This window comes from Somniosus microcephalus, chromosome 11, assembly GCF_052327205.1.
Source record: "Somniosus microcephalus isolate GS21.2 chromosome 11, FLI_Smic_1.0, whole genome shotgun sequence".
Classification (NCBI taxonomy): Eukaryota; Metazoa; Chordata; class Chondrichthyes; order Squaliformes; family Somniosidae; genus Somniosus; species Somniosus microcephalus.
This window is the reverse complement of record NC_140997.1, coordinates 192,796,069-192,822,003: the sequence shown is the minus strand read 5'-3', so window position 1 is coordinate 192,822,003 and position 25,935 is coordinate 192,796,069. Positions and strand designations below refer to the sequence as shown.

General features: G+C 39.3%; 1 protein-coding gene across 5 annotated transcripts in view; it reads left to right on the top strand.

Moving 5' to 3' along the window:
- Positions 1 to 25,935, top strand: part of LOC147111074 (filamin-B-like) — a 185,621-nt gene that overhangs the window by 120,371 nt on the left and 39,315 nt on the right. For 2 of the 5 annotated variants that reach the window (XM_086001571.1, XM_086001572.1), the window contains 17 exons: positions 751 to 924; positions 4,257 to 4,419; positions 5,030 to 5,190; positions 6,112 to 6,279; positions 6,625 to 6,717; positions 8,122 to 8,245; positions 9,193 to 9,349; positions 11,239 to 11,428; positions 12,005 to 12,252; positions 15,690 to 15,779; positions 18,454 to 18,556; positions 19,540 to 19,680; positions 20,288 to 20,416; positions 21,280 to 21,453; positions 22,420 to 22,581; positions 23,128 to 23,331; positions 23,935 to 24,087. In XM_086001571.1, coding sequence (XP_085857697.1) covers positions 751 to 924; positions 4,257 to 4,419; positions 5,030 to 5,190; positions 6,112 to 6,279; positions 6,625 to 6,717; positions 8,122 to 8,245; positions 9,193 to 9,349; positions 11,239 to 11,428; positions 12,005 to 12,252; positions 15,690 to 15,779; positions 18,454 to 18,556; positions 19,540 to 19,680; positions 20,288 to 20,416; positions 21,280 to 21,453; positions 22,420 to 22,581; positions 23,128 to 23,331; positions 23,935 to 24,087 — 2,634 coding nt within the window. The remainder of the gene's footprint in view (positions 1 to 750; positions 925 to 4,256; positions 4,420 to 5,029; positions 5,191 to 6,111; positions 6,280 to 6,624; positions 6,718 to 8,121; positions 8,246 to 9,192; positions 9,350 to 11,238; positions 11,429 to 12,004; positions 12,253 to 15,689; positions 15,780 to 18,453; positions 18,557 to 19,539; positions 19,681 to 20,287; positions 20,417 to 21,279; positions 21,454 to 22,419; positions 22,582 to 23,127; positions 23,332 to 23,934; positions 24,088 to 25,935) is intronic. The other 3 variants (XM_086001569.1, XM_086001568.1, XM_086001570.1) reach the window with 3 other exon arrangements.

Below are 25,935 nucleotides of genomic sequence, written 5' to 3'. Positions count from 1 at the left end.
CTGTTTCAGACATCGGGAGTGGGACCCTGACTTTTTTTGCCTTTAACTTTTCCTTCCAGTCTCCTGTATAAGCACTAACTGATTTGTGATTTTTCTATTGTAGCTTTGTAAAAATTCCCTTTTTAAATATTTTCTGTTGATCTGCTAATGGGACTCCAATTTAGTAAGCATGTTATGAGGAATCCATCTAATGGCAATGAGTGAAATTTGAGTATAATGGGGCATTTTCCGACTTGCCTTGTGCTAGAACTGTCAATCATGGAAAAATATTTAGGTGATGCACTTAAGTCTAGAACTCCATGATTATTTGAGAACAAACTTCCTCTTTTGAGGTTTTTTTTCTCCTGAAGGCGCAAACATGCTGGCTCCATGGGTGCTGGCAGTCCTCCAGTGCCTTGCCAAAGCAGCCATTCCTAATGAGTTGGTCCAGGTATTAAGCATTGGCAGCCCATGTAGAGCCATTACAGCTGACCCTCATGGACTCTGGGGTACTTGTATGCATTCTAGTAGAAGTTACTGCACGGTCAAGGATGGGAACCCCAATCCATCTCAAGTCCAAGGAAACTGTAGGTGGTATTAATGTTCCAACATTGCCCCATTTGAGATCAGTTAATTTGGCACAAGCCAGAACTGATGTTATGGACCAGAAAAATCCATGTTGGGCAGCTTTGACTGAGCAGTCAGGACCATAATGCTCAAATTTAGTTTGGTCACATTCTTACTTCTGACTGCATTGTGGTTTTTGTGTAGGAGTTTTCTGTGATGCCACAACTGACTTTACAGTGGATGCAGGCTTGTTGACCAAGGTGGGAGGAAACCACATCAAAACGGACATTGTAAATCCTTCAGGAGCTCGCACAGATTGTCTGATTAAAGATAATGGCAATGGGACTTATGCAGTGGAGTACACCCCATTCGAAAAGGGTATGATGCAAGGTCACTTGTTTTTGTGTCTTAATGCGAGGAGCATTCGTAATAAGGTGGATGAATTAGCTGTGCAAATAGACGTAAATGGATATGATATAATTGGGATTACAGAGACATTGCTCCAGGATGACCAAGACTGGGAATTCAACATCCAGGGGTATTCAATATTCAGGAAGGACAGGAAAAGGAGGTGGGATAGCATTGCTGGTTAAAGAGGAGATTAACACAATAGTAAGGAAGGATATTGGCTCTGATGTGGCATCTGTATGGGCAGAGCTGAAAAATACCAAGGGGCAGAAAACATTTGTGGAAGCTGAATACAGACCCCCAAACAGTAATGCTGAGGTTTGGGGATGGCATTAAATGGGAAATTAGACACGTGCAATAAGGGCACAGCAGTTATCATGGGTGACTTTAATCTACATATAGATTGGGCTAACCAAATTAGTAACAATACTGTGGAGGAGGAATTCCTGGAGTGTATACGGGATGGTTTCCTGGACCAATATGTCGAGGAACCAACTAGAGATCAGGCCATCTTAGACTGGGTATTATGTAATGAGAGAGGATTGATTAGCAGTCTTGTTGAGGCCCCTTGGGGAGGAGTGATCATATGATAGAATTCTTCATTAAAATGGAGAATGAAGCAGTTCACTCGGACTAGAGTCCTGAATTTAAATGAAGGAAACTACAATGGTATGACGCACGAGTTGGCTAGGTTGGATTGGGGAATGTTACTTAAAGGGTTGATGGTGGATAGGCAATGGCAAACATTTAAAGATTGCATGGATGAACTACAGAATTTGTTCATCCCAGTTTGGCATAAAAATAAAACAAAAAAGGTGACTCAACTGGCTAACAAGGGAAATTAGGGATAGCATAAGATCCAAGGAGAGAATCTATAATTTGGCCAGAAAAAGCAGCAAAACTGAGGATTGGGAGCAGTTTAGGATTCAGCAAAGGAGGACAAAGGGATTAATTAAGAGGGGGAAACTAGAATGAGAGTAAGCTTGCAGGGAACATAAAAACTGACTGTAAAAGCTTTTATAGATACGTGAAGAGAAAAAGATTGAAATTGGGCGTAGGTCCCTTGCAGTCAGTATCAGGGGAATTTATAATGGGGAACAAAGAAATGGTGGACCAATTAAATACTTACTTTGGTTCTGCCTTCACAAAGGAGGACACAAATAACCTCATGTCAGGGAACATAGGGTCTAATGAGGGGGCGGAATTGAATGAAATCAGTATTTGTAGGGAAATAGTGTTAGGGAAATTGATGGGATTGAAGGCCGACAAATCCCCAGGGCCTGATGATCTACATCCTAGGGTACTTAAGGAAGTGACCCTAGAAATAGTAGATGCATTGCTGGTCATCTTCCAAAATTCTATAGACTCACAGTTCCCATGGATTGGAGGATAGCTAATGTAACCCCACTATATTTAAAAAGGGTGGTAGAGAAAAAACAGGGAATTATAGACCGGTAAGCCTGACATCGGTAGTGGGGAAAATGCTAGTCCATTTATAAAAGTTGTAATAGCAGAGCACTTGGAAAACAATGACCGGATCGGACAAAGTCAACATGGATTTACAAAAGGTAAATCATGCTTGACTAATCTACTGTAATTTTTTGAGGATGTAACTGGTAGAATAGATGAGGGAGAACCAGTGGATTTGGTGTATTTAGACTTTCAGAAGGTTTTTGATAAGGTCCTGCATAAGAGATTAGCGTGTAAAGTTAAAGCACATGGGATTGGGGGTAAGGTACTGTCTTGGATAGAGAACTGGTTGGCAGACCGGAAGCATAGGGTTGGAATAAACGGGTCTTTTTCCGAGTGGCAGGCAGTGACTAGTTGGGTACCGCAGGGATCGGTGCTAGACCCCAGCTATTCACTATGTATAAATGATCTAGACGAGGGAACTAGATGTAATATCCAAGTTTGCAGACAACACAAAGCTGGGTGGGACTGTGCTGTGAGGAGGATGCAGAGAAATTCCAGTATGATTTGGGCAGATGCATGGCAAATGCAGTATAATGTGGATAAATGAGGTTATCTGTTTCGGTGGCAAAAACAGGAAGACATTATTAACTGAATGGCAATAGATTGGGAAAAGGGGAAGTGCAACAAGTCCTGGGTGTCCTTGTGCACCAGTCGCTGAAGGTAAGCATGCAGGTGGTTAAGAAGGCAAATGGTATGTTGGCCTTCATAGCGAGAGGGTTTGCGTACAGGAGCAAGGATGTCTTGCTGCAGTTGTACAGGGCCTTGGTGAGACCGCACCTTGAGTATTGTGTGCAGTTTTGGTCGCCTTACCTGAGGAAGGACGTTCTTGCCATGGAAGGAGTGCAGCGAAGATTCACCAGGCTGATACCTGGGATGGCAAGAATGACTTGGGAGGAGAGATTGGGTCAATTAGCTTATATTCACTAGAGTTTAGAAGAATGAGGGGGGATCTCATTGAAACTTAGAATTTTATAACGGGACTAAACAGACTAGATGCAGGAATGATGTTCCTGATGGCAGGGGAGTGCAGAACCACAGGTCACAGTCTAAGGATAAGGGGTAAGCCATTTAGGACTAAAATGAGGAGGAATTTCTTCACCGAGTGGTGAACCTGTGGAATTCTCTGCCACACAGGGCAGTTGAGGCCAATTCATTAAATATATTCAAAAAGGAGTTAGATATATTTCTTGAGGCTAAAGGGATATGGGGAGAAAGCAGGGACTGGGTACTGAATTTGGATGATCAGCCATGATCTCATTAAATGGCGGAGCGGGGTCGAATGGCCTACTCCTATCTTCTATGTTTGAGAAAGGTGCAATTAATTATACAAATGATCTGAGTCTCATTCCTTTTGAAGCACCTGTAGTTGTCTTTCACAATTTTTCAGCTAAAGAACTTGGAGGTTCAGCATTACCATTGACAAAGAATTGGTGGATTATAAGTATTTAACTCTTTTTTGATTCTTGGATAAACTAAATTAGTTTAGACAAAAGCCTATATCCCAGGCCACCATTGTAGAAAAAGCTGCTGCTTTGAGAATTCTGACCAGAGACCCACTGAGTTCCATTTTCAGATTGTAAATTCATCATTGATAGCAATCATTGAATCTAGTTTATCTTTAGCCCAGCACATGAATAAGTACACCAGTAAGGTCAAAATAGCTAATTTGGCAGTAGCCACAGCAGAGAAGGGTTCCATTTTGAATAATCTGTCTTTAGCATTTCAATTTTACATCACTGCAAAGAATCCTACAAATGTAGAAAATAGATGTGAAACCTCCTACTTCCTAGTCCCGGTATTGTTGGTGGAAATGTTTTTGTTTTGTGCAGGTGTGCACTCAGTTGATGTAACCTATGATGATGCACCAGTTCTAAACAGCCCATTCAAGGTAGCAGTCACTGAAGGATGTGACCCTTCTCGTGTCTCTGCAAGTGGACCTGGACTTCAGGAGGGCTTGACCAATAAAGCTAATAAATTCTCTGTAGTAACAAGGTAATCTTAAATTTCTTAATTGGCCTTGGATTGGGTTCAGAAGCCAGGTTGGGGATTAGATTCAGACTGGATACATTTCTTCACTGCCACTATGTTCCCTTATTGTAACATCTATCCTAGCTCCCCACATTCCTGCTAAATTAAATGTTTGGATCCATAACCAGTGCCTCTTGATTGACAGGAGATCAAACAGCATCCATAGGTTATAGTGAATCTAGAGTAGTTATTCACAGTTTCTAATATTTACCAGGGTAGAAGTCAGTGTTTGTGACCCACACTGGCACAACTGAAGGTATTTGTTTAAACATTCATTTGGACATTTTATAGCTTATTTCTTTGGATTTAGACCATAACCCTACTACCGATCATTGTATTTCTCATTTGCCAATTGACACAATTATAGAACTGAGTCTAAAGACTGCACCACTGCCATAGAACAGTTTATTGTAAATGATTGAATAATAGCACAACATTGAAAACTCATTTGCCTATGCATGAGTTGTAATATCTTTTGCATACCAGTAAAACCACAATTTATTTTTAATAAATTAGATTGTTTATTGTAGCTTTGAGATAATGAAGACTAGTAACGGAGAACCTTGTGATGCAGGGGGGCAGGTACTGGTGGTCTTGGGATTACTGTTGAAGGACCTTCAGAAGCAAAGATGTCTTGCAAGGATAACAAAGATGGCAGCTGCAGTGTTGAATATATCCCATATACTCCTGGAGATTATGATTTGAATATTACCTATGGAGGACAGCACATATCTGGTAAAATCTTTGAATCTATTGCTCAATCTGTTAAACTACTGCTTTTAAATATATTGTAAATCAGAGCTAAGGATTACATGTGTAATGTATATACCTTAAGGGGGGAACTACTTTTTACAGCTCATGTATACTGCAGTACCAGCAGTGACCACACCTGTATATAGCACTGAGTAGTAATCTGTACAGACCAGTTCCCGTGTGAGCCATGTTGAGTAAACACATGCTATACCATTCTCCTGCAGTCTGTGTCTTATTATACACAGACACCACAACATGTGTATTGAATCTGGGACAATAGCTAGATCATTTTCAATAATTAGATGATTTCGAAACTCCCATCATGGAAGAAAACTACTGTTGAACTGGGGTGCAGTTATGCTCAATTGTCATGTTAGTACCTCCCTTTCTAAATCATTATTTCAAGATTTTCAAATGGGGGCACGTTAATATCAGCGCACATAATTTAAAACAAATTTTGTATCTGCTGTCTGTAAAATAGATTATACCAACCCTGATCAATGTAATTCATTTAAGAAATTCTGCTTGCATCATGATTTCTACTGAATTAATGCTTTTTGCTTCAATTGGATTCGATCTTAAACTGTTACGACTGTTTTATTATTGTAAAACGTTTTTTCTATGAAACTTTTTAAATGGTACTGATTATAGGAACCATTATCTTCCAATATGTGACCAGTAGATTGGGATGCATCTATACAGTAATTTAACAAAGCAATATTTAGATTTGTGGATACTGAATCACCTTGGGTCAAATATGTGCTCATCTTTGCATTGTCCATTTAAACTCTCTTACTTGATAACTGAAATCTCTGCACCACCATCACCCCACACCAAATAAGATAACCACTTACAATGATCAAAAGTTCAAAATGCTGAAGTATCCAATTTTCTTTCTTGTAGGCAGTCCATTTAAGGTACCAGTCAAAGATGTTGTGGACCCAAGCAAAGTCAAGTGTAGTGGACCCGGGCTGAGTTCAGGAGTACGAGCCAAAGTTCCACAGCAATTCACTGTGGACTGTAGCAAGGCTGGAAAAGCTCCTCTCCAAGTAACTGTGTTGGGACCAAAAGGTAAGATCATAGCATTGGGCAGTTTTAGATAACTATTAACCAACATACCAGGTCACTGTAGATACAGGTCTACACATGAATGCACACTTTGGAGGGTGGGAGGATGTGGCGTCCTGATCTAAATTTAAAGATTGAATGGCAAGTCAGTCGTACTAATGTTCTGTGCTAAGTACTTGGCCTCTTCTAACTTCACTGGGAGTGGAGTTTATAAATTTAATATTGTCCTAATGATTTTGGGCCATTGTACAGCTAGGAAAGGCTGTGCTGTTATAAGGGAATCACTTGTCACCTTTTTCAGTGACGACATTCAGATTTTTGTTGCAAGTAAAAGGTTTTCTGTTCTAGTTGGTGAGGCACAGCCCCAACCATGGCGCAGTCCTTTGAAAACGATTACAGACTTCTTTAAAGGCGAGGCCAAGAACGATGACAGTGAGACAGGTTTGGAATTGAGCTTGATCATCTCAGCAGGGCAAGAAAGGTGGCGGGTGTATGTTGCGCACAGGGAACCATTCCGCTGGTCCTGTCTGCTTTTACATTTTTACTAAGTACCAAAGTTGAACTTGCTAGGCCTAATGCTTCACGTAGTGTTTTAGTTTCCATGTTGTCTCTAACCTGGCCTTGTTTTAATAATCTTGTATAAAAAAGGGTTTTTTAAATCAAAATTGCATTTATTTTGCAGCCCTTCCAGATTTATCTCTAATCTGATTTATCCTGGAACTTAATTGAAAACCATTATGCAATCAGTATTTATTTAAAATTGCATGTATCTATTGCATTTCTTGACAAATGTCTGCATGACCCAGTTGAACATTAATTTTAATCAATTCTGGACATGCTTTTGCTGTAAATTTGAAGAATCCTGTGGCTGAAAAGATTCCTTCACAGCTTCCATTGCTATGATGTTTTAGACACTTCCTGACTGACCTGGTAGGAAATTATTTTCAAACCTTTGCTCATTCAAAGTTTTGTTTGGGTTTGCTTCAATGTATTGTAATTATTGGTTGAAGAGATGCTGATTGGTCAACACAGGCTGGTTTTAAGTGAACCTGCTCTAAATCAGGATCAATCATGTGGATTTAGTTTTTAGTTGCCATGTTTGGGATTTTAAATTCAGGATTGTTCATCCCACAAGAATAATGGTTCATTAATGGATGTGTTCTGATACTCCAAAGCATGTAATTAGAATGGGTCGGTCAAATCGGACTGCTTGCTAGTATTTACATCTAACTGCAGGTACTTGCTAGGAGCTGGACTCTAGTTGTTTAGTTGGAGGATAATAAATGCATAAAGTGTAAAAATGACTTTCAGAAGTGTTTGGTTCCGTTGGAAGCCTAGATTTAACAAAAATATTTTTGTTGGGTTTTCCATCACTCAACATTTGAAATTTTACTTTGTGGGAATGGAACTGTGTATATGCAGAGTATAATTCGCAGCCAGGCTGCGCAATATCGCCAATCTAAAGCTACTTTCTGTACTATAGTTTAAAGCAAACCCTAAAATGTGAATAAAACTTTGAATGAGCAATTCTGTAATCTAATGCATTGATAGTGTACTGAATACGATGAAAAACTCCAAATGGATTTCACATTTTTCCTGCACCCATTTTCTATGGCTTAATAATCTACTAAAGCTAGCAAAATAGTCTTCACGTGACTCTGATGCTTTACGGGTTTTGCTCTATTTGCGCCATTAGGAACTGGTATAAGGCAATGCATTGAGTTAAAAGACTAACCAGCTTTTTGTGCACAGCTGACTACCTGGATTAATGAAAACACATGGTTATTTTATATAGCTTTTTTTGACGGAGTTTTGGTATTTTTTTGTCTCTTTTTTCTCTCCCAGGCATAATTGAGCCTGTTGAGGTTATTGACAATGGGGATGGCACTCACACTGTCAGCTACATGCCTTCAGTCGAAGGGCCATATTCGGTTTCTGTCAAGTATGGAGACGAAGACATTTCTCGCAGGTAACTTCAGAAGCTTTAATCTCGAGGCTGAACTGTGCAGCATATCTTGTTGTCAATCTTAGTTCTAGAAACTAGAGAGAACTACTGCACTACCTCTACACCAAGAAAAGGAAGGCCATGCCTGAATCGGCAGTGGGTTGAAAATAACACATGGTTCCAAAGAGTTAAATAATTGTCTTGCATCAAGTTCATATTGTGCCAATATTCAGCTGGTTAGCATGATTTGACTGGAATCGGTCTCATTATTTGAAATTAATATATGATCCAAGTCAACTTTGAATTACAAATAACTAATTTATTTTGCTGATTTGCCATCTATTTTTGATCCTTTAACAGTCCTACTATTGGCATTAGTAAAGATTTTCAATTTGAAGTGCTAAATAGCCTAATTTACATTTTATTCCCTTAGTAGCTTATTCATCTGTACTCTCTCCCCTACCCCCCCCCCCCTTCTCCTGTTGTGAATTCAATTGTGTCCGTGTGCTTGATCCAACTCAAGGATTGGTTCATTTTATAATTAATGTGGAATTCAGAGTGCCAAACTAAATTGCTAGAACAGCAGTGAATTCAAGGTAAAATGTCTGAATTTATGTAGCAATCTCTCCTCCTCAAACAGTGATTTTGGCTCTGCTAGTGATCTGGCTAAGTATTAGCCAAACTTGCAACCCTGTGGTGATTGGATCAGTGTGCATATTTTTTGGAATAAAAATGTACATCCATCAGTATAAAATGGATTGAAAGCACTTGAGTGTTTTCCAGCTCTTCTCCCTTCTCTCCACTCCACCCCCCCCCCCCCCCCCAAAAAAAAAAACATGGTTCCTACTGCAGTCAAGGATCTCGATAATCTTTTACTGGTAGTAAATATAATGCAAGCTGACAGTAATGCCCATAATTTATTCAAATTTTTCAAATGCATGCCATATCATTTATCATGTGCATTTCTTTAGTCCTTTTAGGGTTAAGGTTCTGCCAACTCATGATGCCAGCAAAGTGAAAGCCAGTGGGCCAGGCCTCAATTCTTCTGGGGTACAAGCTAGTCTACCTGTGGAATTTACCATTGATGCCAAAGATGCTGGAGAAGGACTCCTTTCAGTGCATGTAACTGTAGGTTTTGGTTACTTATTTCCTTTTTACAGCAGAGTGAATGTGTGTGATCTATAGTAAGCTGATTCACTTCAAAATCTGCCCCCCCCCTCAGCAAATTGGAAAGAAGGCAAGAAGTAAGCATGCTGTCCTGGTCATTGTCTCTGCACCAGAACCTTAAACACTTAGATGGTGATGGCCATTAATTACTTTAATTAAAAACTAACAGACTTGATCTGCCATGTAACTAATTCTTGGTCAAGAGCACTGGACAAGATTACCTGCTTCCTTCAAGCTGATGATTTGACTTAAGTTGCTGTAAACAATCTAGTGTTTCGTAGCGGTTAGTTACAACTGAGTGATTTGCTAGGCCATTTCAGAGGGCCGTTAAGAATCAACCACATTGCTGTGGGTCTGGAGTCACATAGGCCAGACCAGGTAAGGACGGCAGATTTCCTTCCCTAAAGGGGCATTAGTGAACCAGATGGGTTTTTACGACAATTTGATAGTTTCATGGTTACCATTGCTGATACTAGTAATTATTCCAGATTTATTTAATTAATTGAATTTAAATTCCCCAGCTGCTGTGGTGGGATTTGAACTCTCGTCTCGATTAGTCCAGGCCTCTGGATTAATAGCCATGGTATTACCACTCCACTACCATTACGGCACTTCAAGTGCATATCCAAGTACATTTTAAATGTGATCGTTTCTGAACCACTTCATTTAATACAAGAAATTGCAAAGCTAATTTACAGTGACTGGCTGGGTCAGCCTTAATGTATAATTCAGGTGTTCAAGTGCTACAAGGTTAGTTCAAAATTTTCATTGGCTTAGCAGAGCAGCCTACAAGGTAGTGCTAATACTGAGGGGATGTGACCTGTACACAGGAATGAAATGAACCTAATTTTATGCTGCCATAATTCAAGCTAGTTTTTAAATTAGCTGGAGTGATGTAGGGAGGAGCAAGTGTAATGGATTGTCCAAAAGATGAGTGGCTTGGCTTCAAGATATTGGACTAACTAGTTAATAGTTTCCAAAGATCAAAAACACAATTTTCCTGTATCTACATGAGAAAACTGTTATGCACTGGATTGATTAAACCAGCAGCTGCTCATGGAGCATTGCACTTAAACTGTCTACATTGCTGCTTTTCAGTTTTTAGAGCCTTTATTCAGTTAAATGCTTGTTGCACAAACCTGTGACTGTCATTTTCTGCAGTGTAGTAATGTAGGTGCTGCACTTTGACTGCTATTGATAGTGGCCTTTCTCACCTCTGCATTGGAGATGAATTAAAGGTTTTGCTGTATAAAACTGGATCTAAATTCCCAAATCTTATTTCTGTGCATGCTTAAACTTGATACCATTGTACTGCCTGTGGGGAAACTTGTAGTCTTGCAGAATCTCATTCTAGATTTTTGCTGAATGTGACCATTAATATTTTTCAATTTCTCCCTTCACAGCTCCTTGCTTTCCATCAGTCCTTTTTTTAGTTGCAAGGGTTCCCACTGTAATCTCAGATGATAAGTTGTTCACTGCTGCTAACTGAACTCCTCGAAGGTGAAGACAGTGCCCTCTGCCACTGCCCCACCCAGGATTGTCCTACCTGTTTTGAGTAGATATCTCATGCTTCAGCTAGACTGGAAGTCATTTCTCCTAGGATTAAGCTGTTGGTTAAAAATAATTGTATACAGGATGCACATTTAACTTGTCCCTTTTTGGGATGAAATGTATAACTGAGCTGGTAAAATTCAACATGGTAGCTCAGATGTGGAAACATTTCACACTTTAGAAGATATCACTTCTGTGGCTGCTTTTAAAGTGTGAAGTATTTCAACATTTCACCTCTAATGTTACTTCAACTTGATGGAGGTTTAGTACTTTCTCAATAAAAACACATTTGTCTGCAGGATCAAGAAGGGAAGCCAAAGAGAGCCAATATCCACAACAATAACGATGGCACCTACAAAGTTTCCTATATACCGGATAAGACTGGACGTTACACCATCGTAATCAAATATGGTGGTGATGAGATCCCAGCATCTCCGTACAGAATCCGTGCTGCAGCTACTGGTGACGCCAGCAAGTGTACAATGTCAGGTAACTGATGGACTTGTGGTCAGACACTCGATGAAAAGCATTTTATAAAAATTAAAATGGGCTAACAATTGCCTTGTGGTTTGAGGGAATGCCATCTGTATTTCTAGGAGGAAAATGTTGATTCTTGCAGTAAGGGGTGACTAGCTGGATCTGGTGCCCAATTAATGGTGGCAGAAATGTTGGTTACTGGAGATTTGGTTAAGCCTTCATTGCATATGATGAATTAACTAAATAGTGGCAATTCACTTCAATGTGAGACGCTAGCAACATTGGAGTAGAACTAGGAGGGAAAAAAAGCATGTTTCTTTCTGATCAGTGCACTGCTGGATTGAGATTCCAGCATTCCCTGACACTCCTGCTGCAATGAAGAAATACTGGATTGTCAATAGTCTACTCCTGATGCTGCCCAAGTTTACTGTGCTGAAAAATTCAAATGATGCAAATAAAGGAATTTAGTGCTTAATTTCATTTTTAAAACTCTTGTGACCTCTGACTAGATTTTATTTAATAGCAGTAAATTAAAGTATGAACTGTTATTTGCCTAGAAATGCTTTAACTTTCCACTTATTTTTTAAGGTTCTGGTCTTGGACCCACTGTTCAACTGGGAGAAGAACTGGGGATGAAGGTAGATGCGAAAGCTGCAGGCAAGGGCAAAGTCACCTGCACAATTTGTACCCCTGATGGGACCGAAGTGGAGGCAGATGTTATTGAAAATGCTGATGGAACATATAACATCTTCTATACAGCACCTGAAAAAGGAACCTATGTTGTTTATGTTCGCTTTGGAGGAGTAGATGTTGCAAACAGTCCATTCCATGTAGTGGTGAGCCTCATCCTATTTGTTCGTTCTCTTTTATTGTGGGAGATGGATCATTGTAATGAAACATCTATACTGTTTGGAGCATTTGTCCAAAATTATAATTACTGAATTTGAGGGGCAAATCTCAATTTGAGAGAGATCGAGCCCTTTTCACACTTCTGTCACTTTTGTCCCAATTTATTTGTAGTCTAATTTATTATCTGCAGATTTATTCTGCTCTACAGAAGTTTCTTTGTTACCTTTTTGATCTTAACACATTGACTCCTAACTTTCACAAGCGGCAGCAGACCAAGTAATTTAAAATCAACTTAAATCTTGCACAGCTACAAGCTAGATGTAAATGCAGGAATGTTTTGAAGTTTAAAACATTCCTGCAATGATTCTTATAATTAGTGTACACTTTTTTTTGACCTCCTGCTCTCAACACTTACTGATGGAAGCCTACTTAACATTTCAGCCCCCTTTCTCAAAACAAACCGGTTTCATGGTCTTCCAACTTGACAACTAGCCTGCCCAACAATCTAGTGTTTGGATCTGTTACTGACTCAAATATTCAATTCAATATTGCAGAATCTTAAAACAAAATACTTATGTTTAAGATTGTATAATGCTCTTGTCCTGTAAGTGTATTCCTCACCTGATCTTGTAAAATGATGTGTCCTCTTGCTTACTGTGAATACTGAACATGGGAGTTTTGTGTGTTTGACCTAATGAGAGGTACACTCCAATTCCTAGTTTTTGAATATACAGAACAAATTTATTTGAAAATTGTACTTCGGCATTGATTTGAAGTGCTCCATCCCAAACTTGTTTGTCAATTGAGTCCAAATTGAAAACTACATAACTGAAGGATAGTTTATAATGCATGTTTACTGGACACTTTCTTGTGTTGCTGTGTTGAATTTAGCAATAAGTTTTATTTTGTTGAACGCAACATGTTTTGTAATACTGGGCCATATTTTGCGACCCCCCCCCCCCCCCCCCACAAACGGGTGCATGAGGTGCACATGTGCCTGTAGGGGTCGTGCAAGTGCCGGTTTTAGACATGCAAAGCACATGCGTTGAAACCCGGCACTTGCGATCTGTCAGGCCGTGGAATTCTTACACCTGGTAAAAGCAGACATAAGGCCTACTTTTATACCAGCATAAGTTTTAAATAATAGAAAAATAAGATTTTATCCCTCACTTGTACAGGAAACTGTCTGCTATCTGGCACCGAGCTGGTGCCGTTAGATCAAAACTGCTGTAGAAACCAGCGCTAATGTTTAAAACATTCAGAGCTCCGTGTGAAGCAACAAACCCTGTTGCTTAGCTTCAACAGTCAGCGCAGCTTGCAAGCGTCTAGCTGAAGCTGTTGCTTAGCTACAGAGATTCTTGCAGAGCCAGGACTGGAGAAAAGAAGCAACGAAAAGAAAAAAAATTATCTGAACCGACTCCTGAATTTTGCCAGTAGATAGAGCTTTCCGGACATTTAACCTCCGGATAAACGAAAGTTTCCTGTACATTAAAAACACTGTCCAATAAAGTAAGTTATTTTTAGCCCTGTTAAATTTAATTTTTAAGTTTTCTGTAAATATTTAAATGCCATTTTAATTTTTATGTAATTTAGAAAAAATTATTTCATATGTTCATGTGTTTAAGTCACTTCCAGTCATACTTTTGACAGTTCCGTATGTACAAAACTGTCAAGTATGAATGGGAATTCCGTTTACATTGGTTGGGCTGGCCCACGTGATCCCAGGGGTGCTTACGAGCCACATGCACGCCTGGGATACATGGGCTTCTTATGCATTTCTACCGGGAGAGGCTCAGGAGCGCAAGCCTCCGTATCTCCTGGACTGCCAGGTAAATGTGGTTTTAAAAAAAAAAAAAAAAAAAAAAAAAAATTTTGATGATTAGAGGCATTTGATCACCAATTCAGGCCCACTGTTTGTTAATCTTTTGAAATCTCCGTTTTTGCACAACGTGTACATCCAGGGGCCACTGGGGGAAAAACTCAAGTTGAGTTCTATTCTTTCTCCACGCCCCACCCCCATCCACCTTGCTCCCATGTGTCCTGCCGTTAAGGCACCTGTTTGTTTCATAAGAGGGGTTAAGATTTTTGGAAAATTAGTCAGTACCTCCACATCTCTGTTCCAACCCTTCAACGTTCCACCTTTCGGTGTTCTTGGATGAATACGACCTGGGTTTTGACACTTCTCCCCTTATTCCAGTAACTTAAATATAGTTTCTCCAACAGTCTCCATTTCAAATTCCTCTTTAAAAACTGAAGCAAAATATTCCGTGCCATTCTTTGACTCTGAATTGCAAGATTGCCTCCCTTATTTCCAAGTGGTTTCAGCATCTTAAGCTAGTTTTTGGCTAATATAAAAACCTTTACTATTTCTCTGTTGGTCATAAATCTTTTTTCACATTCCTTGGCATGTCTAACTATCACTGATCAATCTTGGACAGTCTCCCATTTTTGCTCTAACCGCCAAGTATCCATGGAACCCCAGCCTTTGCTGTGCCTTCTTACACTTCAGATTGGAATATATTTACCCTGTACCTTATCTAGCTTGTATTTAAATTTTTACTGCTGTTGGTCTGCTATTCTATTATTTTTACCAATTAATCTGTGCTTTTTTTGAGTTCAGTGTCTCTGACCACTCTTGCAGGCTGTTTTCACACCATGACCTGGGGAGGGGTGTTTTTTTTTTTTTACTTCATCCTACCCTACTTAGTGATCCTAATTTTATTCTCTCAATGGGCACTTAAAACTATGAACAGTTGGGGTTCTTCCATCTTTAATGGAAATTGCTTTTCTACTCCATTCCATGGAGCTTAAATTTATTTTCAAATAATGCGTGCTTCTGTATCTAAAACCTAAATCCTATAGGTGGCTTAATCTGGTTTTAAGTCTAGTAATTTGGCTGTAATTTCTCAAGCAGTTGCTGAACCCAAGGTGTTGTAAATATGCAAGTTGGGGGCAAGGTTTCAGAAATTTCTTCTACCATGACCAGAGCTTACAATGACATAGTGCTAGTTGATTGATTGTGGCAAATACTGACACAAAAACTGACTGCATGTAGTAGTTTGTACAGTTTTTTTATATATACAGACCTCCCATGGCATATTCAATGAGTTGGAGGATGTGGTGTTTTATAACCATGGGGGGAATGTTTGGAAAATGTGATGCTTGTAGGAAGGGTGTGCTGTATCAATTTAATAGTCTAGATCATGGTTGGCCTTTGGATTTAGGTGCTGAGGCATTTTTGATAAAAACCAGGTGAAATTATTTGGTAAACAAATTAAATGCATTATTATCTCCAGTGAAGAAAAGAGAAGAATTTGTGACTTGATGATTGAGCTTCCAGACTAAACCGCTGGTTGAATATTGTTTACCTGAAATAGTTCAGAACTGCTTTGAAAAAACTAACTTGCTATTTACCATTCACCAGGCCACAGATGAAGTTCCAGTAGTGCCACAGCAGCTGGTACAACAGCAGCAGCAATCTCTAAATGCATGTCCCCCTGGCTTCCAAACCTGGGTACAGATTTTAATATATTGAACTTTCTATTCCTCTCCTGTTTTCTTCCAAATCTAGTGTTCACAGCTTGCTGGGATCTGCCATCTGGACTGCTTGATTTCTTCTCTTTTTCTATCCAATTTTTAGCTACTGTGAATTATTAGCTGATGGATGATAAAACAATCTCTCTATATTTTAAACAGGTGAATGCCATGTTTGCAGCCTATTCTATTTAACGGGGACTTTAAGGGTGCCTGAGAGACTTTATTTACCCATTACAAGTACAGGTCCCTACCGCTAACAGGCGGGTTGGTGCTAACATGATTTGCCCGTTATGTGTTGGACAGTTTAAAGGGGGTAGCGTTATTAAAGCTGTAACCCCACATCACTTGGAGGTCATTACGTACACAAAGAAATTACCTTTTAATGAGGTGCGAACTATTAGTTAAATGCTTGTTACTCGCCGGAATACACTGATCGCTAACACGCTGTAGACGGCAACTTGATTAATGGAAAATAGTTTGAGCCTTTTGGCCGAATTTAAACATGGGCAGTTTAAGTAGTGGGACTGTTTCAAATTGCAATTTTCCCTCTTTGCAGCTCTTGCACATTTGTCACCTGAAGTATGAATTGAGTGGGATGAAGTGGGTCAGAGAATTCCTGATACTTGTGTGAATTGAATCAATAGGTAGCAATTTTTTGTCAAGTATAACTAAAATATAACATTCAGCAAATTTAACTGACTGTGATGACGATGTTAGGAAATGAATATACCCAAAGAACGAGGTAACATGTCAGCATGGTCACTCACGATTAGCAGCTAAAATAGATGGGAGACGGGGCTTCTTGAAGGGTGTGTAAATGAAAGTGGGGGGAGTGGTTTGCCAGCCTTCTTTTCCCCAACGCTAGTTATTTTTAATGCTGGAATCCTAGGACTGTAGAATGGAAAATTAATAATTGTGATCAGATGTTTTAAACTGAGCACTAAATTAAATGTGCAATGTGAAATATTCCATCCGGTGTTGTGATTTGGGTATCTTGTGGAAATTATATGTTGTAATTATGGGTACTGATTTATTGAATTGGTATAAATGTACCAAAGAACAATTTTCTATTTTTTTAATAGCATGACCTCTGCATAATCTCCACTCCACTCCTGGATGGTTTAAACAAAGAACCCTATTGATATTAATAAAAACAGTATTAAATATCTTTAAATCTGTCAGTGAAACAGTTGCTTAACTATTTCTGAAATGGGCCCGTAAACAAGTAGAATAGTTGAACTATATTAATTGGCTGTAAAAGAAACCTTTTTTCAGGTTTATCTAAAATTAAACCTGCAAGCTACATTTGCTCTACCCGATTTGAAATTATTGCAGAAGCTCTCTAACTGCTCAGTCTTGTCGTGGATAAAATATAAATCTGAAATGTTATTTGTATTATTTCAACTGTTACACTCCACTCCAATATTTTGAATATTCCACCTTGACTTTTATCTCAAAAGGTTTATACCTTCCTATAGAGACTTATTTGGAAATTGGTGCCTGTAACGGGGGTATTTGAAGTGGAAGCCATCCATATTTGTTTCCTTAAGTGTAGCTTACATACATTGCATCAAATTTAGAATCTTAAAAATTTAAGTGTAATTTGATTTGGCTTTTAGCTTGCCATTCTTGAGAATGCAAAACTGAACTGCTTTTAATATGTTAAGCCAAATTATTACAATGCAGTTTAACAAAATCCCTCAAACTTGCATGCCCCAACTTAGCAGGATAAATAGGCATCATGATGTTAATTGAGGTTGCACTTTGATCCTCTACTTTCTATCTCTCTTTGCTGCTTTACTGTTCTTTCCAGGCAGAAGTCAACGGGAACCTTTTTCTAACTGGATTGGCCTCTTGAGCTCATGTTAATTTTTCTCCTTGTATTTGTGTTGCACACCATAGTTGAGATCAATATTGTCTGTTAATAGCTGGTAATTAATGTTTTTAAAAAAATACTCTTGTTGCAGCTAACTTAATCCTGTTGGAGCAGAGTCTGTGGAGCAGTGGAGGCAGCCCTGCTCATACATACGAATGTTTGGAGGCCATTTGCTGGCTCTCGGTGCTTCAGATTTGGTGACTGCAATTCAAACGGCTGCTGAGAGTTCAGCTGACACTATGAATGCCTGACATTGATTCCTGGGAATTGATCAATTTGGTTAAACTTTAGAATTACACACTTAACCCGTGATACACAATTTGTACTACCACCAGGTTGGATGTGCCAGCGGTCCGCAGCAGTGCTTGATCAGTCACTGAAGTCTGGCTCCTTGCCGGCAATTTTTTTTGTAATCCCCCCCCCCCTGATAGTTCTGCTGCTTTTATTTATAATAAGTTTGAATTAAATAACCACTTGTTTAAAATGCTAATGAAAGGTGCAGTTCTTTTCAGTGTGGCTACCTGGCACTTGAAAAATCAAAAGTAATGCAACCTGATTCTGTATCCCATGAGTATTTCAGCTTGCTGAATTTCTCGTCAATTACCATCCACGTAAGATGCACATTCTTTTCCGCAAACTGAAACAAAGGCAATTTTTTTTCCAAGATTACATAAAACTGCGTAGCAAGTTTTTCTTGGTCACAATTTTTGTGAGCCACTTTGATGATTTGGCAACATGGTTTTGAAATGATTTTTTTTTCATCCTGTTCCCCAAGGTTTATGATGGGGCATACACACCAGTTGATGGAATGGATGGCATAGGCTTGAGACCTTTTGATATTGTCATCCCTTTTGCACTCCGGACCGGAGAGATCACAGGTAAGATTTGCTATATAATGCTGAATAGGGTCTCTACCATGGTTGAAATGTTTATTGCAAAAATGTGTTCAAGACTCTATTTTGAAGTGAGAGTGCTTTATTTCTTGGACTGTTGTAAGTGCACATTGATACTGTTGTGGCTGAGATGATCTGGATCAACTGTGTTGATTTTCTCACCCCTTTACAATAAATTAAACTACAACAATGGTTGCACAAGAAGCAAATCTAAATTATTTCTCTTTGAGGATGCCAGCAATATTTCTACAATAAATTCAAATAAAACTAGATTTTACATTTTAAGACCTGTTGATAGTTGAGATCCATTCCTTGATATTATTCCTTCAGGCACTGTCTTGAGTGACTTTCAGTTTGCTACTTGTCCCTGTTTTAGATCTGCTAGGTATAGGTTTCTAGGCCTGCTAAGCTCTTAAGTAATGCAGAAATCCAATTTGCAGAAGAATTGTGTTGTGCAGGACTGGCTCCTGTAATTTAGCTTCAACAACAAGGTAACTGATCTTCCAATTGCATTTTATTGGATCTGCAATGCCCTATCCACTGTAGTTGATATGAAAACCATATGCCTGCAGCCAGCCTTATTCCTGTAATGAGTGCAAATTTGAAATGACCAAACCTTTTGAAAGTTTTGGTGAAGTTTAGTTACCATAAAATTGAGAACTTTGAAAATAGTCTGAAGTAAGGAATAAGTGATCTATTTTGGCAGCTTCTTTTACTGATAGCTATTGCCCAATGCTTGGTCCTGCATTTTTGGCCAAGTGTTAAGATTGTAGGTGTAGCACCACAGCTTTAAATATCTATAGATACTGTACACTCAGCATTTTAGTAGTACTGAAAAGGGGACCTATGATTGCATTGTTATAGATGTGGCTGCAACATGGCAAAGTCCACTAGCTTCTGACCTTGAATTTTGCTGTGTGTGATTGGTAGTAACCTTGCATTTAACTAGTTTTACATAATTACTACAGGTGAAGTTTTCATGCCTTCAAACAAAACTGCTAAGCCAGAAATCATCGATAATAAGGATGGTACAGTAACTGTCAAATATGCTCCAACCGAGGCTGGACTGCATGAGATGCACATCAAATACAATGGCAGTCATATTCCAGGTATTATTGTTTCTAAGCCTGCTTAGTAGAACATCTGTTTCCACGCATATAATAGTTCACATCTCAACCACAGAAGAAATCTTGTGGTTATTACTGTTGGACATATGTGCAGGATTAAAGTTAAATTTTTAAATGACAGTTCAAAATAAAACTAATCTCCGTTGTGACTTTGGGTGTAGCGGCCTCTGATCTTAATTGTCTAATCAATCCTTAAATAAGGAAGGAGGCTGTGGAAGGAGAGGCTGTGTAGAGGGTTTTATATTGTAGCTAAGTGATAAATGGTGTGATGGGCTTTTTGACATCAGTGCCATAACTACTGTAAGCAAAAATACTGCATTTAAAACTGGCCAGTTAACGATTAAGCTAAATGCATTTAAACTGAATGGAATGGCATAGCAGTGGACAGAATCTCTAAGCAGTTTAATACTGTTAAACAATTGTCAAATACACAGCATTTAACCGTACTATAGCTCAACTGTAAATGTTTGCTCCTTCAACGTCTTCCAGTGATGCCACCTTCCGAGCATGCTGAACAAAGGGCCAATGATTTAATTTTACTCATTGCCAATATTCAGATACTTTTGTCATTGAATTTGATTGCTTTCAGAGAGTCCACTTCAGTTCTTTGTGAACTATGGAGGCAGTGGGCATGTGTCGGCATACGGCCCAGGCCTTGTCTATGGTGTCGTCCACAAACTGGCTACTTTCACAATTGTTACTGAAGATGCTGGAGAAGGTAAGCGTCAAACACTTGGCTCTTTGTAGTTAAGTTTTACCGAAAGTTCTAGAATAAATGTGAATGCTGATAAAGTTGGCTATGAAACCACTAATGGGTCTGAACCATTAGCATGGTCGACGAAATGTTTGCCAAATTGTGTTCAACTGCCTTGTAATTGTAATTTTGAGCAGTGTGGTGGAGTGTTTTGTCTAGTTGTCATTTGCTTGTGCTTGGATTGCTAATACAGAACTTTCTTGAGATAAGATGTTGTACAGTTTTCTATAATGTTTGCATTTGCAATCACGTCTGACCAAATACAACTGACAATGTAAGGCCACCAATGTTGTGCTTCAAATCAACTGTATTCTAAAGTAAACCCAGCTCCTAGTTTCATGCTGGCACCAATTTGGAGATAAACTACCACTTGATTTGCATCTGTATCTATACTGTTCTGTGTCCTGTATAGTAAATCCATATTGGGAGATTAAGTAGTGTTACTCAACTGTAATGTTTGTTCCCAGAAGAAGTGCGGTTAGGTTGATTGGCTATGATAAATTGACCCTTAGTGTTGGGGGGATTAAATACATGGGGATAGGGTGGGACATGTGTTGGTGTAGGGGTTACGGGGATCGGGTGGGATATGTGTCGGTGCAGGCTCAATGGGCCGAAATGGCCTCTATCTGCACTGTGGGGTTTCTGTGATTTCTGTGAAGAACATGCAGTGCAGGCGCTAAAGTAGATTAACATCCTTCACCAGGATTAATGTACATTAATCCTGGTGTTTCTTGTACAAGAAACAGCCTGTTATGTATTCTAAATAAGCGGTATGTTACTGGTTCTGTAATACTGAGAAATTTGGGTCTTTTTTCCCTCCCACGTAGGTGGTCTGGACTTGGCCATTGAGGGGCCTTCTAAGGCAGAAATCAGCTGTATAGATAATAAGGATGGTACCTGTACAGTCTCGTACCTGCCAACCCTGCCAGGCGATTACAGTATCCTTGTCAAATACAATGAAAAACATATCCCTGGAAGCCCTTTCACTGCCAAAGTTACAGGTAATAGAAATGTTATGTGCAAAAGAATTATGAGCAGGAGAGAGAATTTCAATGGGGTAAACCTACATACAGTTTCTAATTAACATTTATGAAATGGCATTATTCTACAATTTGCTGAAGTGCTCAACCATTTCTAGTTGTAACATACTCAAATTGTGTACTAGATTGACTTAATGTAAAATGTGGCTTTGTTGGGAAAACCTATGGATCTTGACTCGACTGTACAGCTGCAACAAGATTATTCTAGAGTATGGGAAATTTGAGATACTGTTCAAAACGCTAAGATTGTAGCTCATGGAATTTACCACAAGTAAGCAGTTGGAATAATGATTTCTGACTTGACTACCATAGCTACTTGCAAATCGAAGACAATCCTGTTGAAGGTATTGGCTATGAACAGGAATTATTGTATGGGGATAATGTAGAGGTTTGGGCTCCATTACCTACAACTCCTAGGAATTGACGTCCGTTTCCAAGTCTCTTCCTCCTTCTCCTGGCACAATCGTATCAAAGGTTGAAATGCAAAGCTGAAGTTGTTACATTCTCACTGTAGTACCTCAAGTGCAAGTTCTAACTAAGTTGAACTAGTTCTAGAAATAAACCAAGTCTGCAATAAACTTATGTGGAAAACTCCAGAAATGGGAAGTGGTTGTAGAACAATTCTTTCTAAGAAAGTTAAGCTATAAATCTAAGTATTTTGGAAAGCAAAAATGAGCTTCAAATTCTCATGTAAGGAATGTGGGAAAGGAGGGAACTACTGAACCTATTAGAAAATAGTAACTTTTATGATTAATTATTTTGAAAGAGTTGATGGATAATGTGAGTTGATGGCTAACGTGTGTGTGTGGAGGGGGGGGGGATGGATGTAGGAAGCACAAGATGTTTGTAAACTAGAGGCACCAAATGCTTCAGTGCCACCTTATTTAGCACCACTGAAGAAATTTAACTAATCACTTGACTTTTCAGATGATGGCAGCAGACGAAAGTCGCAAGTTAAGGTTGGCTCAGCTGCTGACATCTCCCTGGACATCAATGAAAGTGACCTTAGCCTACTAACTGCCAGCATTAAATCGCCATCTGGCCAAGATGAGCCATGCTTGCTGAAGAGACTGCCAAACAACCACATTGGTAGGTGCCCAGAGTTCTAAAGTTAAATTCTGTGCCTCGACACTGTTGAAGCAATCAAAAATTTAAGAATACATGCGTAACTTAACCATTTCAGTTTTGCTTTAAATTAGATCAGTAAATTCTGAATATAAAACCTTGAGTGCTTTTGCTTCATCCATAATAGAAGTCCCAATTCTCCATTGAGCACAACTATCAAATATTGCATATATTTAAAACAACTACTTGCATATGTATAGCACCTTTTTTACTCTGAGCCAAAGAAGGAGCTATTGGGAGAGGTGACAGAGGCAGATTTTAAGGAGGGCCTTCTAGGAGGAGATGGCAATCTGTATATTAAAGCAAATTCCAGACTGTAGGGCATAGGTGGGTGAAGGTATGGCTAATAGTGGGGCCGGTGGGATTGGGTGGTGGTGGAGGAAGGGAAATGAGACACCATGTCTGAGTCAGGAACCATTTGGGGAAGGGAGTGGGGGCTTGTAGTGTGGGAGAGATGGGGAGGGATTTTTTGGGTTATTACATTTTAAGTGTTGACTATTCTTTGACCAGGAATCTCCTTCATACCACGGGAAGTTGGTGAACATCTTGTCAGCATAAAGAAGAACAGTAGGCATGTGGCAAATAGTCCAATTGCCATTATGGTTGGCCAGTCTGAAATTGGAGATGCAAGCCGAGTTAAGGTCTCTGGGCAAGGTTTGAAGGCAGGTCATACATTTGAAATGTCTGACTTCATTGTGGACACAAGAGATGCAGGTAAGATAATGATTTGGGAAGGCTTGCCTCTTTGGAACACAGAAAAATGGCTTTGTTACATTAATAATTCTCTATATAACAATGTTGGTGATACAAGTCATAAAAACATGGAATAATACAATATAGAAACAGGCCATTGAGATCTGCAAGGCTGTGGCAGAGTTTTTTTTCCACTTGAGCCACCAACCTGTCTAATCCCACTCTTCCATTTGTCACCCTACAAATGGCCTTTTGTCTCTATTGACATGGTGCAGACAGATCCTTTAAAAATGGTTTTTGTTGCATGGAAGAGATTAGTTGTCTTGAGAGCTGGTGTACATACCATGTAATAAGTGACTGGTGCAATAAATGTCGCTTTAAACTTTTTTAGCACAAAGTTTCCACATTTTTTAAAGTTCAATAATATAAAAGATTTTATGCAGAAACTAATGGGAGGGTAGGCTAGATGGACCATGGGTGGTCTCATGCCAAAATATTTTTGTGTTGCAGTGATTCCATTGACTGCAACATTTAGTAAAATGTGCATTTTGAATATTCAAAACAAAAACCAAATCTGCATATAATTGCCCTTAAAAGTAATTAATGGCTGCATTTTTGTTTCAGGTTATGGTGGTCTTGCACTGTCTATTGAAGGTCCAAGTAAAGTGGACATTAACACAGAAGAGACTGAGGAAGGTACCTGCAAAGTTTTGTACTGTCCAACTGAACCCGGCACCTACATTATTTACATCAAGTTTGCTGAGGAGCATGTACCAGGTATGGCGTGTGTGAGATACAAAATACGTTTTTTATTTGTTAGAAAAGCACTGGTATTGACAGCCACTTGTAGGCAAAATGGGATGTGTAGCTTTTTTTTTTGTTTTGAAAATGTAATGCTGTAACTTGGGTTTATAAGCATGCATTTACAGGAAACTTTCAATTAACCGGCCCCTAAATAACTGGAAATGTCGGTTAACTGGCAAAATTCAGGAGTTGGTTTCAGATAACTTTTATTACTTGCACAGCAACAAATGGAGGAAGGCAAGGGTTTGGCTGCAGCTGTTGCTAAGCTAGAGATGCTTGCAACTTGTGGACGTTGTTCTGAAGCTGTTGCTACAGGGTTTGTTGCTTTATATGGAGCTCTAAGGTCCGTATCTTTTACTATAGCGTTCGGTTATCCGGAATTGTTGCTGAACCGGCACCACGTCGGTCCCGTCCATGCCGGATACCAGAGTTTCCTGTAGTAGCAATAATTCAGAGGTGGTGCATTTTTTTGCATGAAGAAAATTAGTCTGTCAATTGGTTACAAGAATTGTATGTTTTTATTTATTAAAAAAAAAAAAAAAAAAGTAGTAAAATGAGGCGATCTGAGTATCAAAGTTCCTAAGTATCTGGTAAAACTCTTGGCATGATGTATTGGGTTCAACCATATGGCATTTGACGTAACAGTGGATACAGTCTTGGATGTGTTAAATAGGTCTACACAGTGCACTAATTGAGTAGTAGGTGATGCATTCTCAAATTTTCTACTTGACTTCCTATTGGTTAGGTATCTTTGAGGCAATATTTCTCCCCACCTGAATCCCCCAACATCAGTATCCTGGGGGTCACCATTGACCAGAAACTTAACTGGACCAGCCACATAAATACTGGCTACAAGAGCAGGTCAGAGGCTGGGTATTCTGCAGTGAGTGACTCACCTCTGGACTCCCCAAAGCCTTTCCACCATCTACAAGGCACAAGTCAGGAGTGTGATGGAATACTCTCCATTTGCCTGGATGAGTGTATCTCCAACAGCACTCAAGAAGCTCGCCACCGTCCAAGACAAAGCAGCCTGCTTGATTGTCACCCCATCCACCACCTTAAACATTCACTCCCTCAATCACTGGTGCACTGGCTGCAGTGTGTACCATCTACAAGATGCACTACAGCAGCTCGCCAAGGCTTCAACAGCACCTCAAACCAGTGACCTCTACCACCTAGAAGGGCAAGACAGCTGGTGTGTGGGAACATCACCACCTGCAAGTTCCCTTCCAAGTCGCACACCATCCTAACTTGGAAATATATCACCATTCCTTCAATGTCACTGGGTCAAAAATCCTGCAACTCTCTCCCTAACAACACGGAGTACCTTCACCTGAAGGACTGCAGTGGTTCAAGAAGGCAGCTCGCCACCACCACCACCTCGAAGGCAATTGGGGATGGGCAATAAATGCTAGTGACGCCCACATCCCATGAATTAATTTTTTAAAAACTGGGGAATCTTGTCTATATAGATATAAACTTTCAAGAAATATTTCAACTTTCAAGTGATTAAGGCAAAGTATACATAAGTCTCAATACTTTGTAGTTTTCTCTTGTAACCTTATATTTGAATTGGAGACTGCACCAATTTAGTATCTGCTTGATTGTCCCCTGGGAGATTACTCTGAATGGCAGTATGAAGTTTGAATGCATATTGTACAAATGTATTTTTTTCACATTTTGGTGGAAACAAGTGATTAAAAAAAAATTGCATTGCAATTTACAAGAGTTCACCAAAACAAAGGTGCATATATGAGCAATGTGAAATTAGAGCCAAATGTAAAGGAGGGTCTTGTGTCTCTTGCTAACTTGACACTCATT